Source organism: Rhododendron vialii, chromosome 4a (genome assembly GCF_030253575.1).
Source record: "Rhododendron vialii isolate Sample 1 chromosome 4a, ASM3025357v1".
Taxonomy (NCBI): Eukaryota; Viridiplantae; Streptophyta; class Magnoliopsida; order Ericales; family Ericaceae; genus Rhododendron; species Rhododendron vialii.
The window spans coordinates 3,754,800-3,770,559 of NC_080560.1; the positions used below are offsets into that span (position 1 = coordinate 3,754,800).

At 38.1% G+C, this 15,760-nt stretch overlaps 2 protein-coding genes across 4 annotated transcripts; both read right to left on the reverse strand.

Moving 5' to 3' along the window:
• Positions 1-2,184: 2,184 nt before the first annotated feature.
• LOC131323371 (protein SAWADEE HOMEODOMAIN HOMOLOG 2-like) lies at positions 2,185-8,635 on the reverse strand. 3 transcript variants are annotated; one of them, XM_058355130.1, is made up of 9 exons: positions 8,476-8,635; positions 6,833-6,918; positions 6,683-6,728; positions 6,453-6,585; positions 4,191-4,266; positions 4,015-4,066; positions 3,369-3,512; positions 3,132-3,251; positions 2,185-2,835 (listed from the first exon to the last, which is right to left on the reverse strand). In XM_058355130.1, exons 1-9 carry the CDS (start codon positions 8,527-8,529, stop codon positions 2,413-2,415), a joined length of 1,134 nt encoding a protein of 377 aa, XP_058211113.1. In that variant the 5' UTR covers positions 8,530-8,635; the 3' UTR covers positions 2,185-2,412. The 3 variants fall into 3 exon arrangements, with proteins under 3 accessions (XP_058211113.1, XP_058211112.1, XP_058211111.1); XM_058355129.1 differs by having other exon boundaries at positions 4,191-4,254; positions 6,453-6,603; XM_058355128.1 differs by having other exon boundaries at positions 6,453-6,603.
• Positions 8,636-9,373: 738 nt separating this feature from the next.
• On the reverse strand, positions 9,374-14,564 carry LOC131323373 (uncharacterized). Its single transcript, XM_058355131.1, has 9 exons — positions 14,414-14,564; positions 14,261-14,321; positions 14,082-14,160; positions 12,132-12,216; positions 10,912-11,020; positions 10,564-10,652; positions 10,422-10,486; positions 10,246-10,327; positions 9,374-9,936 (listed from the first exon to the last, which is right to left on the reverse strand). The coding sequence occupies exons 1-9, from the start codon at positions 14,480-14,482 to the stop codon at positions 9,763-9,765; spliced, it is 813 nt and encodes a 270-aa protein (XP_058211114.1). The 5' UTR covers positions 14,483-14,564; the 3' UTR covers positions 9,374-9,762.
• Between the last annotated feature and the right edge of the window lie 1,196 nt (positions 14,565-15,760).

The following is a 15,760-nucleotide window of genomic DNA, read 5'->3' on the forward strand; positions in this document are numbered from 1 at the left end:
ATAACTGGGCCAGTTGTCCATGGGGTGTTACTGTTACAACAAAACAGCCCTCAATATCAACTCTCATATGAAGCCAAATTAAAATTTAAAAGCATACTCCACCATGCAGGCCTAGGAGTTGGCCAGTAGGAATTTTACAACTCCAATGGAGACCAATAAATGAGAGATTTGACTGATCAAAATTGGAGGGAAACTTAATCCAATCAATTGGACCGAGTGGATTTGTGATACTGATGGGAAACAATATTGATCAACAAGGAATTGGGAAACATTGTAGTGCATTGTGTAGTGCGGCGTTGTAACTGTTCAAAAATGTTTTTAATAGTGTAAATTAAAAATAAATTTTTTCAGGAAAGAGTTGATGAAATCGACGACTGTACGCCGCCGTACATGCGCTCTACACAGAAATTCACTACAACACTTCCGAATCTAAAAGTGTTTTTAATGGTTGAGATTAAAAACAAATATTGTTGTGGTAGCATTGGCACAAGGATCAACAAACCATTCAACATACCATCTTGCTTTTGGTGTACTTTAAGGAGATGGACACACATGGATCAATCAAAGAAGGGGGGGAAACCTCACTTCTAGGTGAAATGGCTGAGGTTTTGGTTTTAATAATGGTTTTTTAAGTGGTCAAAGTTTGCTTCAAGAAGAGGGCTTTGACCACATATTTACACAGACCACAAGAGAACAGGACAAGAGAAAAACCATTAAAAAAGGGAAAAGCAGAGCAAAATGGCCAAACTAGTATTTACTGAAACCACTTTTTCAATAAGCTGAGGCTAAGCTACTCTATAGAGCTAAAGCTGAACCTCAAGCAAGAGTTGTGTCTGAGGAAAGGTCAGATTGGACTTTTTATGGCTTTTAATTAAAAGGGGTTCTATATAAAGTTAGGTGAGTGGGGGAGCCCGACTATGGAGAAATGTTTGAGCGTCGAGTGGGTACTGCCGTGGCCATATGGTATTCGAACAGTTTATTCAAATCGTTTAAAAATGTGTTGAACAACTCAAATTGAAACTCTCTCTCTTCTCACTCTATCACTCTCTCTCATTTTTCTCTTTTCCAAATTTGAGCCGTCCAAAACCGAAATGTAAGACCCGAATGCACTGCTCGGGCACCACGTGATGCTCGCTCGGCACCCAAAAATTTCTCCTATACTATGGGTATAGTATTTGGTGTACACCAAATGTATTGTGAAACTTATTTTGGGACCCAAACTAATAATCTAACAATCAAAGCCGTGCAATTTGTTAAGAACACTGTTTTAAGAGTTTCTGGAAAAAAAAAAAAACAACTCATTCAAATACTGGTAAATGCTTTACCGAAACATTCAAATATCCGTAAATGCATTATCGATTCGTTCAATTTTCGTCCCTGCGAATTTAGGGATGAAAAACAATCAATTCCTCACCGATTTCCAAGTGAGCTGATTTTTTGAAATAACTCTTGAAAACATGTTTTAAACAAACTGAGCGGCTCCGATCATTTGTGTAGTACACTAACAATGTACCCAAAGTTTTTTTTTTTGTTGAGTGGGGAGTTATCTACCTCCCCATCTGCCATAGGATCAGGTTGGTACATGCAATAGCTCCAAATAGTGTGGGGGTATATAACCACTTACTGGGCCTCTCAGCTTGGGCCACATGCATTTCTTACACATTATTCTGCAGCTTTCCTAGCACCATGTGAGGCTAATGTTTTTCTTAGCCTTTAAACCCCCTAGGAATCGAAATGTGTTATAGTAGTAGTACAATTTTTTTTGGAGATGTACTTATTAATTCAACAACTTATCTATCTCTAAGTGTTCGATTTATTTGGTTTCAAATGCATATTATTCAGTAATTTTTATAAGTAGAGTGAGATAGAGCATGCTTAGAGAAGATGAGTCGTGTCTGGATTATTCTTTTTCTTGCCATTTTCACCCAAGCATAAGCTCGTAGCCCTAACGCAAACACCCCTTTCTACCAGCTGGCTATAAAAGGAATCAATGTACTAGAGCTCTACTTGTTAAAGTCTCATTCGACATCCTCTCATTAGACAAACAAAACCAACCCCCAATACGTTTTTAAGCTTGTTAACTTATCGAGCCCGACTCAAATTAAACTCGATATCTTATAAGTAATCATTTGTGCAGAAAAATCGAGCCACTTGAACTCAGCCCAGAACTAGAATGACCAAAACTTGTTCATAATAAAGACGGTAGACTTTATTACTTGAACTGAAGTTGAACATATTTTACTTTCAAGCTTAACCTCCGGAACACTATATTAGTTGGGTAGATGAGCTCAACAAAGGTAGGGCAGCCTCACTATCCAATGACTTCTTCACCTTCTAAACGAAAGAAAAATATTGAAATTGAAGTCAACGAAAAATCCAAGACAGACACCGAACATGTCAAATTACCTACTCTCATCCTTGCTGTATATTTAGACCGGAGTCACTGGTGACGGTGCTTGTTACGGTGCTTGTGGCAGTGCCACTTGTCACAGCAACATTGGCTGGTGGCACGACAACTGAAGTCCCCGCATCACCAGAACAGATAACCTCAGTAGTTTTTGGTGGCAGAACCTTAGCCTCAGTGGATACATTCACATTACCAAGAGAAGTAGGGGGAACCACCACAGGTACAGCATCTGAAATTCCCTCTGCTTTTTGCTGCTGTTTTTGCATCCTTGGTTCAATAGGAGGATAAACCCTCAAACTGTTGGATGTAGGGGGATCCGCACCAGTCTTGTGCTGGTTGGCGGGTCCCGGTTCGTTTTTGACAAGAAGTTGCTGCAACCTGTAATCAGTTTCTGGCCGACGGCAAACCTTTCTCAAAGGCACAATTTCCTGAAGCAACAGTCAGAAACAAACACATTGGTCAACATGAGTTGCATACAATACACGTATGTTCCATGGGTGCAAAATAGAAAGAATGAAACTGCATGCGACTGAGAGTACTGTTTTACTTGTGCGGTAATTTGAAAAAGGAGAAAATATGTGATTTTTAACTTTTTACAATCAAGGTTGTCAAAAGCAGGAATTATTTCCCATAGATACCTGCAAATGAATGAGAAAGTGCTGTTCCAGGCAATACATAATGACTCAAAGAAGGCTCTTCAGTGAGACAATATTTAGGTGTATACCTCAGATTGGTCATGATCATAACGCACCAGGAACCTGCAGCGGCAACCTCTTACGTCGTGCCTCCGTCTCTGTGCATCAAGAACGTGAGCATCAAAGTAAAGAGCTTGCTCTTTGCCTTCCTGAAATTTTTTATAAAGACATCAAGTAGCGATTGTCAAGATCTGATAAATTTGTCTTCTTAACAAAACATTGAGAAATATACTCATTCTAAAGCATTATTACGCGAATATCCATACCTGAAAACAGAGTGTTAGATCCCCAGGAAGGACTGCAACACATTCTGATGATTCGCATGGAAGAGACCGTTGTCTGACATGCTTTCGGACATTAATCCATTCATCCTCCTCCGCCCCGAAACCAGCAAACCGAACAAGCACGTCCTAAATTACTCCAGAGTTTGAGTCAAGGAAGAAGTCGCTCCAAAAGACCAAGACTAGTTCACAAAACCAACCGGAGTTTTCAACCTTTACAACATGTTCAAGGAACAAGACTTTAAGTCCAAGAAAAGGTTGCATTTTCTTGAAGGTTTCACCACAGAGTTCATTAACAAAGTCTATATTCCATATCCCCATTTGAAGACCTTTCCTCTCCATTAATTGTGCATTATATGTATAATCGGGTGGAACCAGATGATAGTTCATGAAGAGTATAAAGAATTCCAAAATGGACAAGAACCTTATACTTGTACAGACTATGTGATACTTGCACAGACTATAGTATGCATCTCTAGGAATAAAGTCTAAAGATGGGTGAACTGACTCAGGAAGGAATTAAGGATAACAATCAGGAAGACTACAAAATTCCAAACAATGAGTTCAAGGATAATATTTCTGCCTTCTAACAAATAATCAAGCAATGAAGGAGAAAAGATTCAAGAATTACCGCATCACCCATCTCAAGAGATCTATGAGATATAAACATTGTGACGTCATACCTGAGGAAGAGCAAGAAATAACTATTATCTTCTTACATAGATGTTACTTATCTGAGAGGATGTGGGCAAACATCACATAATTAGAACCCAGAAGTTCAAAACCTGAAATGCCAACAATACTGACCATGCACCATCCCTTGCAGATTTAGCTTCAAACTCCATCTGTGTATGATCTGAAACTGTCCTTCCTAAACTTGGAACTGTTGAAGACCACAATAAGAACAACACAATTGAAGTAGGATGCTATGAAGAAGAGAACTGTCAAACATGAAGTTACGACAATGAAACCATACAAAGAAAGTAAGAAAGTCTGAAATTTTGACCCGTAAAGTCGGTAAGAGCAAAGAGGCTGGCAGATACAAGAAGTAAGTCGATTGTACATTGGGGAGACTGCCTTGCACCAATGAGCAAGTCATACATAGTTCTTACCATCAAGAGTAATTCCCTATTCCTTATTCTGTGACATAGAAAATACTACAACAGTAAAGATGGCTATGAATGACTTGTAATTTTGTTTCTCAAACATTACACTGATCATTGGAATCAGTCAAAATCTAGGACCTTGTTCGTTCTGCGGTCTCAAATCCCCTGTGCACGGTCTCCAATAAATTTTCTCTATCTATCTCTCTCCACTCATTTCTCTTAAAAACCTTCCTCAAAACCCAAACTGAACAGGGCCTACATGACTAAGGCCTGTTCCATGCAACATTTCACTCAAATAAACTAATGTTCGTGACTCACTTGCATATAACTGTACTCCAGTACCCCAGCAACAACTACATACTTCAAGTAAATAGAGAATGAGAGAAGAGAAGGAAACATGACAGACCTAGAAAAAGAGTAAGAGATGGAAAAAGAAAAAACTAAAACGAAATAAAAACATGTGTTTTCCCTTTTGACAATCAATGTCTCGAACAATTCCTAGTGGTGAAGTTTTGCAGGTAGGTTGATGAAGCCGGAACTTCATATGCATCCTCAACTCAAAATATGTTAATGCCATTTACCCGAGGTCAGATAATATATCTATTTCCCCAGCGTGCTTGATTGAAAGACATTTAATCACCAAGTATGAAGTAATAATGTGCGTTCTCATCATCTCAGCCCATGTCCTCCACAATCTCTCTCTCTTAGTTTGGCACCTTCATCCACAATCGATCCCTCCTACCAAGAATTTACTAAATAAACCTAGTCACATAAATTTCTCCCATTTATGTCAATTGTCAACCGATGCTTACTACCTTCCACAATTCATTCATATCTTATAACATCTGTTTCCAAGTAAGTGGTCCACATACTCCTTAGGTCACCCTTGTTTATGATAACTAACTGAGAAATTCTCAATCAAGTACGACACCCTACTTTTAGTAATCTTACACTTCCATATTTTGTTCTATCCTACATTAAAATCTTTCAGACCTGAAAGTATCATTTCATGTGTTGTAATACTAGAGTTGATACCGTCAATTAAGACTAGGGCATACTATATTGAATGTGCTAGTGACGTTTAAAACCAAGCACGAGGTAAACTAAACAGAGTGGATGACCAAACTCAGTCAAGTAAGCCACATGGTAAACTAAACAGCACGAGGTGAAAATTTAAAATCACTTGCACTGGAAATCAATGAGAAAAGTGCTTTACAATGCTCCTTCAATTCACAATTGAAACCCTAAAGCATTTCACCTCCAACCTTTAGACCACTAAATGTCACTCCAATATGGCAAAGAAAATGAACATTTGAGCTAACTTTTTGCTCTATTATCTCAACAGAATAAAGAATAAACCCACAAGAAAGGGGATACTTTGGGATTTTTCAAAAGTACAAGGGTCGCTTGAGAAGAGGCTGTGTAATCCATTTTTCCTTCAGAAAGCCTCCAGCAAACTACGAAGAGAACTGAAGATGGAAGATTCTAAGAACTTTGGCTAAAAGTAATAACACCATATAGTATTGCTTCATACGAGTACAATAGTATCTTGACTATTTTCTCCAGAACATTTACTAATTCAAACTACAATATCTATACAAATTTCAAAATGACGTGTACAAATTGAGGGTGCCACAGATATAGCATATGCGCTAATGTGCATATATTATAATCATATGGAACAATGCATAGCTATAACACAACGTAAAACGTGAAAATATTCGACTCAGTGCCACTTTGGCATGGAGAGTCATTAGAGGTATGATACTCTAGGGCCCTAGGCATCAAAATACAAGATACGTATTTGCATAGGCTATTGAGACCCCAAAGAAGAATTCCCTAAGCAAAAAAAGAATCCAAAATACAAACTAGAGGCAAAATTGCTAAGGAAATATAAAGGAGATCTATGACCACCCGATACATGTGCTAAAGAACCTTAGTCTTTGAATGGTTTTAATCCTACCTGAAGGAGCGTTCGTTGATTGAGGGGTTTGAGGAACACTTCTCACTGCAGTTGAATCAGTGCGAGGCATAGGTGTAACACCTAATTTCTCAGGACCCTTAACTGTTTTTGCCCTGACAGCATACCGCCTATTCTGGAACCAATTCCACACCTTAAAAAAAACTACTTGAATTAGGAAGATATATTCTTTGTGTGGATCATCAAGAAGCAATCAAGGGAAAGTGTTTTACTTGTTTCATTTGAACTTCAACTTTTCCCAACCGCTCCGCCGAACCGCTAAAACCAAAGACAGCAATGGCATGAACAGAATTTTGTGTTGCAAGGAGAGCAAGCAGTTTCCAAGTATTGAATTCTCAGCTTAATGGACGTTAACTACGTACCTGAACTTCTTAGCAAGAGCTTCAAGAACTTCACGTGTTGGCATCTGATTAAGGTGTTCTTGCAGTATAGCTTCCATCTCTACAACCTAGTAGACCAATAAAATTACATTGTTGAGGTTGTTCAAATTTATTAGATCCTCCCAAAAGATGCTATCATAGTCAGTGCCATGAATAAAGGTATGTTGTGCTGTATTGTTCAAATGCATTTGAAATGAAGAAACAAAAACAAGGACCTAAAACCCGATATGTTCAACCTCAAAACAAATTCGAGCTAGTTCGTTTGCAGAGGCACGTAATCTAGAAATTAATTATATGAGATAGAACCATTCATGAAATAAGGCAATAGTTTAATCGCAAGCGAATGGCCACATCATATAAATAAAAAAGACATCTCCAATCTGCATCTTATTTCTGTATTACTACCTCCGTCCCATAGTGTTTGTCCAATCCTCAAGACAGGACTTAAAAATAATACATTTTTTGAAGAAAAAATTCAAACTTTTTTCATAAATTAAAAGAACTCATTGATATCTAGTAAATTGTTAAAAAAGTTTAAATTTTGTATGATTTTAAGTCATCGTTTTGCAGACCGGACAAATATTTTGGAACGGAGGAGTAGTAGTCTTGATAAATTTTGCATGGGAACTTGTGGAAAGTGGGGGAAGAGAAGGGAAAATAATTAATAAGGAAAATGTGAGGGGGGAAATTTCACTGTGCTTAGAACCCTATTTCGCCATTTTCTCCTCTTCTCTCTCAAACAAAACAAGGGAAGGAAAAAATTTTAAACTTTCCCTTCCTTTTCCCATGTTCTTAAACTATCGAGGAAGTTGTGTCGAGATAAGGACACATGGCAGTCTTCTACCAAATTCCAACCTGTCGAGAATAAGACGGTCAATTAAAGACACGTGGCAAAGGTTGAAGAAAGGGAAAAGGAAGTCTGGATCAAGACAAAGGCAGTTGAGTCGAGAATGTTGGAAAAGAAGACATTTGGACAAGTAACTACCTTATCTGGACAGGAAGCTTCAGACAAATAACTACCCTATTCAAACTCTAAGAGGGACAAGTTCCAAGTTTGAATTTGAAGACAAAGTGGCAGGCCTATAAATATCAGACTTAAAGAGTCAGAAATACCCCGATCAATCACCCAAAGGCTTCTACTTTTTACAGTTTTTACTTTCCTTGTACCTTTATTTTCCGGTCATTTACTTCTTTCACTTACAAGTAGGTCTGTAGTTTAAGTTCTGTTGATTGTACCCCATTTGGAGAGTAATAAAAGTTTTTTGTTATTCTTCATCCTTGGTTTGTTTCCAGAAAAGTCCCGAAAAACGGCAAGCAACCAAACTCCACTTACTAACACCCACATTCCAGTACTCATTCCAGTACTTCAAAGTCAAACTCTGTCGATACTCGACGACCGAGTGAAATTTAAGATAAACAGTTCCAAACAAAGCGTAAGTTATAAACGAACTATGAAAGATAAAAAGGAATGTCCAGTAAACAGGTTTAAATCTCAGAATCAAAGCAATTAGAGAAGATATTGGCGCAAAAATTCAGATATAGCAAAACATTGAAATCAAGCGACCGTTTTGATATGTTCCATATTGTTGACAAGACAGGAGAAGTGAGAAAGAGAGAATATGAACCTCAGATTGGCTGAAGCGGAAGGCCGGGCTTCCGTTACTCGGCGGTCTCCCCATCCTCTAATGATAGTCTCAGTGCCTCCAACAGCCGGTGAGAGAGAGAGAGAGAGAGGTTGGGCACCTGGTCTTTGGCTTGGGCCGATCGGGAAAACTATATATGTCGTGGATGGCTATAAACGAAAAGAAAATCTTATTTACAAATTTAATTTTATTTAGGGCGCTCTCTCAATCTTATTTATTGTTAAGAGATTATTTTTAATCAAAAATACTTTTAAACAGTTAAAATTAGGCGGAGCCGCAAATAACGCAGCCGTGAATAAATTTCTCTCATAAATGAATTACTAGTAAATAGTACTTGTTTATAACTTGCAAAATTTTGAAATGGGTGTCATTGCACATGTGTACCGAACGAGTGTGGGTCTGCACCGGGTCTTACAAAAATACAAAAAAATACATATAAATTTTAAAATAATTTTTTATGAAACCCTGTAAAAAATCACTTCCAATGGATATCTGTAAGTATTTTTTCTGAATTTGTACATACAAATTGCTCAGTTTCACCGCTGCTCAGTCAGTCTCACCCCTACAAATCCAGACAAAATACTTACCGATCTCCGTTAGAGCTAATTTTACAAAGCCTCATAAAAAATTATTTCAAAATTTATGAATATTTTTTTATATTTTTTGGGGATCCAGAGTGGATTCCACACACGCTCGGTAAGCCTAGACTTTCTAGTTTAAAAATGCAACGAGCGCAGTTGTTGCTCTTAAACGTGTTTTTAATAATTAGGTGCCCGTACCAGCATGCGCGCACCCGGATAATCCTGGGACCATAGACACAACATTCACTAGCAGGAGACTTTCTTACATTCTGTAGATAAAAAGGTATGCTGGACATCTGTTTTACACTGATTAGACCAAAAAAAAAAGATTTAAATTCCGATTGACCCAAAAAAAAAAAGACAAAAAAAAAAAGAAGATTCACTGATCTTTACTCCGACATGTTACAAGAGTATTACAGTATAATCACCTAACAAATTCAATCTAAATGCAAATTCGTACATTCAATGAAATAAAACCAATTCAACTAAATATCAAATCAAGATAAGCAAAAAGAGTTGCACAAGGGTGTGTCCTCATATCCGTTCTTCCTTTTTCATATTGTGATTCTGACAAGCTCAATTCTTGTTTCGATCCCGATAACTATTTGAGTGAGTTTTCATTGAGCATTTGGTATGGTTTTAGGCTGCTTCCGAAGCGTTTACTGCAGCTTCTGAAAGCAAAATGAAGCTAAGATAGAGCCGCAGTACCGTTGTTGGAACTTAAAGTTTCAAGCTCCTTAGGTTTCTTTTTTTGTTTACGTTTCTTCTGTTTTTCCTTTAGTCTGGCGAAATCTTTGTTGCTTTTCTCCCATTCTTTCTTGTTTCTCTGATAAAGCAGCATCGCAGCACGGGCATCTTCTATCTGAAACCAACGGAATCGGTAACACATTCTAGATCAGCATTAGGTTTCAACAAGGGCTAGGCAAAATGCAAAAGGAAAGTGATATTAAGAAAAATTCAATACAAGAACAAGAAACAAATACAGAAGAGCATCAGGAAACTGTTGGGCAGGATTAACCCAAAACCGGGCACCTCAAGGGGGATTTGACCCGAAAAAAGTTGAAAAAACCAATATACATACACAGCACGTGTCGTATCAAATGGTGAAACAACAGCAATGTGAAGAGTGAAATTAACTAAAAATACACCAGCTAGAAAGATAAGAACTAACAGGGCAATGCTCCCCATTTTGTATCTTCACACCGAGAAACTCAGCTGAAAGATGTCGAAGTGCTTTGCTCCGGCCTTCCTTACTACAAGAACACCATAAGAGTTCATAGCTAAATCATGAGTCAACAAACAGGAACATAGGGTTTACGATAATCCAGCAAACAGGAGGAAACTCACTTCAGAAAGGGTTGATATTCGGAGGTATCCCGCAGATCCTTCTTTGAATGAGTTAATAGCAATGCCTGTACAGAAAATCCAATCCAAACTCTCAGGCAACTGTTATTATATATGAAAAAACTGGGAAACTAGGTGCGTTAACCTTAAGATCGTTGCGCAAGGCATGGCCAACAAGAATACTTCCCTTGATCAACTCCGCAACCTTTTTCTGAACAACGCGGAACTCTTTTGCTGCAGATAATGTCGTAGACATGCGTAAGATGTCATACAACTGTTGCTGAAATTTTGCACACTACTTCACACTCAGTTTGTTCGTTACCAAACAGATTTGTCACCTTTACAATGAATGATTGAACAGCCTACTTGAGAACAGAATTTAGAAGTTTGAAATAAATGACCTCCAAGCGACTACATTTTTTCTCCCTTTCCCATTGAGAGGGAGGGAGGTGTGGAGCAAATATATACTACTATATACAAATATAAGTTCAACCTTTCCTCAGGTGCTGAGGTCGGATGCCGCTGATTTTCGTTCGGAAGTCAACAACACGATCAACTGGTCGAACATACTCATCATATATGACATTTCCCCACTTATTAACCTGCCATAAACTGAATTATATGACATGAGGATAAAATGTATAGGTAACGATAAACCCAAAATCATACAAACAAAAACATGGTTCAAAATAGCCAATGGCGGAAGATAAGCAATTCTCATAATGTCATTTGTACTAGCAATCAGGATCTATCATTTGACTTCACAAGTGTGGTAGAAAATTGCATCATAATGGTTATAAGTTTTAAGCACTCTCTACCTCGAAACCCAGCACAATACAAATATGAACTAGTAGCCAATTGAAACATTTCTGCAAATTGAACTACTTCATCTTGTGCTAAAAGGACGACAGCAACTTGCACATCACATGGTTCTTGGAGAAGTACGAAACTAAAACCTCATCATGCAAATATTCGTACAAAATTTTGAAAAAGCATCCCATTCTGAGAAATTTCATGCCACGTAACCAAAACCTGGCAACATTCATGTTATTTAACAACTCGATGGCCTCGGTCTCAAACTAAACACAGAGGACCTTGATGATCATGTAGCTCTTACCAGAAGAGCTTATCCAGATACCGCACCATGCAAATCTAACTTCCTTGAGGTTATATGATTTCAAAATGCAAAATGGTAGGTAATGTTTTAAGCTAAGCTAACGACACATAAAGGACTACAACCATGTAACATTACGATACTTATCATTCTCATATACAAGAAGACCTATCAGAAATCAGTTTGTGACTCTTCCTGGTGCAATAAATGACAATTATATGTGCCTCTTACTACCTATTGATGTGATGTGGATCATGTGATAAGATCAACAATGGGACTTGTCTGGTTTTTGAATTTGTCGAGACTCCAGCAACAAATTTAGATATTGCAGTTTGTTTTCTTTGTATCACCTTCATTAAATTGGAATAAAATACTGGAAAACAAATATATGGTCATTCTTCCAAACTCAATGCAACTCAACATACCTTCATCACAGTTCAACATGCATTCATTTTCCTTCTTTTTTCCAATACGAGTCTATACTTTTGTATGAAAAGTACGAAACCCTCATATCCTTGTAAGATGGTTAAAGGTGCTCATATTGATCCTTAACGTACAAGTAAGAGACATGAATAGAAGGCAAACAGTACTAATAATACCAGTGTGACTCGTCCAAGGGCGCTTTTATTTCCTAGAGGGCTCACACCAACCATTTCGCAATCCATCGCTATTGCATCTGTCACGCTGCAAATAGATGACGAGTTATGGAGCTTGACAAACACCAAAACAAAATGGATAATAACAAAGATAAATGAAACTACAAACAAAACAAAACATAATATTTCCGTTGTAGAAGCCTAGGAGGTCCAAAGTGACTTGGCTGTTATAAGAGCATAAGTTTTCATTTTCATGTCATTCCTTACCACCCCAAAGTCAAAAGAATCATGAGATATTTGTCATTTGTTATCATTCCACTGCTGAGATCACCAATATTTAGAGTCCGAACTACAAACCTTTTAGCTAGAATAAATACAAAGACATAAATTTTGACATCTTTGCTTGTACTTCAATAACCAAGAAAACATTCCAAACGGGCAAAACTCATTACAATAAGCAAGAAACACATGGAACTATTTGGATGATCGTAACAATGCGCAAGGCCTAGGAGGAAGCAAACCCCCAAGTTCCAGGCTTTAACCACAACTACAAGGCTAATCCCTCGGGGTTTGAATTCCAAAAAGATGACCCACATGACCGAAGCTTACCAAACATGCAACCCGTCAACCTAGCACCTGTCTAGCCAGAATAGAGATGGCAAAGTGAACCGAACCGATGGGTATCCGAACCATAACCGAAAAATTTTCCATGTGTGCGGGTATGGTGGAGGGTAGGAGATAACCAAACGGGTTCGGTTCGGTTTTGGTTCAGTAGATACCCGAACCAAACCGAAACAAGTTAATTACAAAAATACCCATACATATATATACACACATACGACTATTTAGGGTTTTGTTTGCCTCATTTTAACCCCACTCTCCACACTCCATAGCTCCACTCTCTACTCCTGTTCCAAACTTCCAGTCGGTGATCTGAGGTTTCTCTCTCTCTCTCTCTCTCTCTCTCTCTCTCTCTGGTTTCTTCATCTTCTTCGGCGAAAGCGGCGATTACAGATCCTGATTTAAGGTTTCGATCGATCGATCGATCGACTCTCATCCTTGCCTGAAGTCTACAGCTTGCAATCGGGTTCCAAAGATCTGGGAGTTCAATGTTGGTGTGTCAAACCTCATCAAGTTTTGATTTTGAAGAAAACCTAGCTTTTGTTTTCCTTGATTTCTATGTTTTCTTGGAAAAAAGATTAAGCCTTGATACATCTTCATCTATTTATTAGTCAAAAAGATTAGGGTTTGGTAGTTCACCCACACACACCCCCCTAGATTTGCTCTATTGTGGTGCCAATTTGTGATGCAGGTGCTATTATTAGTTCTGTGATGCAGATTTGCGGTTGATTTGTGTTTGATTCATGTAGCCGGCCCCAAGTAATTGGGACGTAAAGCTCGGTTTGGTTTAATTTGGTTTTGCCCTGTTCGGGTATCGGGGTGGATATGGATAGCATTTCGGTTTCGGGGATCGGGTACGGAAATCTCCATATCCGTCCCGAACACCCCAAATGCCATCCCTAGGCCAGATTAGGAGGTGTACCCCTAAATAAACCCGGGTTCACTGAAATGGTAATACTCCATAAACTAAGCAAGAAGCTTTAGCTAGAATCTTTATCATTTAACCGGTCTTCAATACTTCAAAACTAGCTGACTTACAATCTAAGTCACTTTCCCTCTTCCATCAATTTAGCAGTAACCAAAAAACAAAGGAGGAACTTTCCCCACAAGATCTGGAAAAAAATAATCTTTGTCAAATAGGTCTCAGAATAAGCAAGCACAACATCTCAAACACAGAAATGCTGTATTAAATACGTGCCTTTTTTTAAGAATAAAACAAAGTAAAACCCACAAGTTGTCCATTTCTAATTTTGCTGAAAACTGCAAAAAGACTGATTTTTAGCCCCGAGATTGCGAAAATCCAGACAACTAAAACACAGCCCAAGAATCCACCTGCAATCGGAGGACGTTGGAGTGAGAGGATTAGGCTGGGAATCATCGGACTCCGCATTAGACCTCTCCTTGCGCTTTCCTGTTTCAGTAATTTATTCGCAGCAAAAAAAAATCAAACGAATGCATTGAAGCTACTATAAAAACACATACAAAGTTCATAAACAAAGGAATTTACTCACCCAATACGCTTTGATGGGTTTCTGCGTTTGATTTTGGTTTAGAGCTGTGACAGTTCAGTTTCTGTAGAGCAAGCAATTGAATGATTAGAGAAAGTCGGAGAGAGAGAGTGGAGGTTTGTAGAGTGAAAAGCAATTGGAGGGAAGAAAGTGTACTTGGCGAAGCTGGGACCAGTTGGGGTTTAGCTGCGGCTTGTTTTTAGGGTTCTTCACCTCACTTCCCATCTTCTTCTGCCTCTCGTCGGCTGTTTTTTGTGAATCTTTTTTTCGTAAGTTCGTTTCTCTGGTTTTATTGACAAAGATACGACGTGGTTTAAGTATAACACTTTTGTATAACCGAGTCGAGCCAAGCTTTGTCAAATACTCAAACTTTCCACGTTCGTAAATAAGACAAGCCAGATGAATTTATTTAACGAGCCTTTTGAAACGAGATGATCTTTTACGATCCGAACTGAGTTTTTGAATGTTGAGTTCAGCTCGTTCACTAAACGAACTCAAAATTCAAATTCGAGCTCGACTCATTTGCTAAACGAGCCTTAACGAGCTAAGCCACAAGCCGCTCGGTGTAAACAGTTCTAAACGAAATCAAGGAGTATTATTTGGAACTTGGGGAAAGAAGGATAAAAGAAGGGCAAGTTTAAAATTTTTCCTTTCCGTTGCTTGGTTTGGGATAGAAAAGAAGAAAAAGAGTTGTGCTACCTCCACACCCACGTGCACATCCATATACATATCCACACACACAAGTGTGTGGGCCCCACACACACTGCACACTGGCAATGCCTCGAGACCATCAAATTATTTTTCCTGTCTTCCTTTTTATTTTATTTTACTTTTGGTTAAATTCCTTTTTCTTTTACACACCAGAAGTTCCAAAAACACACTTTGTTTTTCTTTACGTTTTTTATTTAACTGGTACATAGTATATAGAAACAAAAACTAATACACAGTCCTGGGAATTTAACCTCCATAATATCGCCAAAAACGCACCTTATCGAAAATTTATTAGGTGGTCTTGGACACCGTCACATAGTGCCCCAACAATCCACACAGTGTATAGATCCCATAAAATTTGTGTGAAGAAGGGTGTTGGGATACCATGTGACGGTACCTCAAGACCACTCAGTCAGTACTCGAAAGACGGAGAAACTATAATTTTTGTTATTTTCCTTTGCTTGATAGTAATAAAGAATATGATTATTGGTAAGTAGCATCACGCTTTGTTAAATTTAAAACCCGGCAAAAGTTCTTGAAATTTCATTGTGTTTTTGTTGCTAAAATCATGACCCAAAAACTGAGAAAGAAAAAATGTCAATCACCAAAAAGTGGCTGGATGAAAAATATGAGAAGGTTGAATTATTATCCTAAAAAAATAATAATACTCAAAAGAATATTAACTAGTAAAAAAAAAAAAAGAGAACTACGATTAATAATTTTTTATTTAATCATATCGACTATGTCAATCTCGCATGTATACTCTTAAATGTAAGGTGAGATATTTCATTA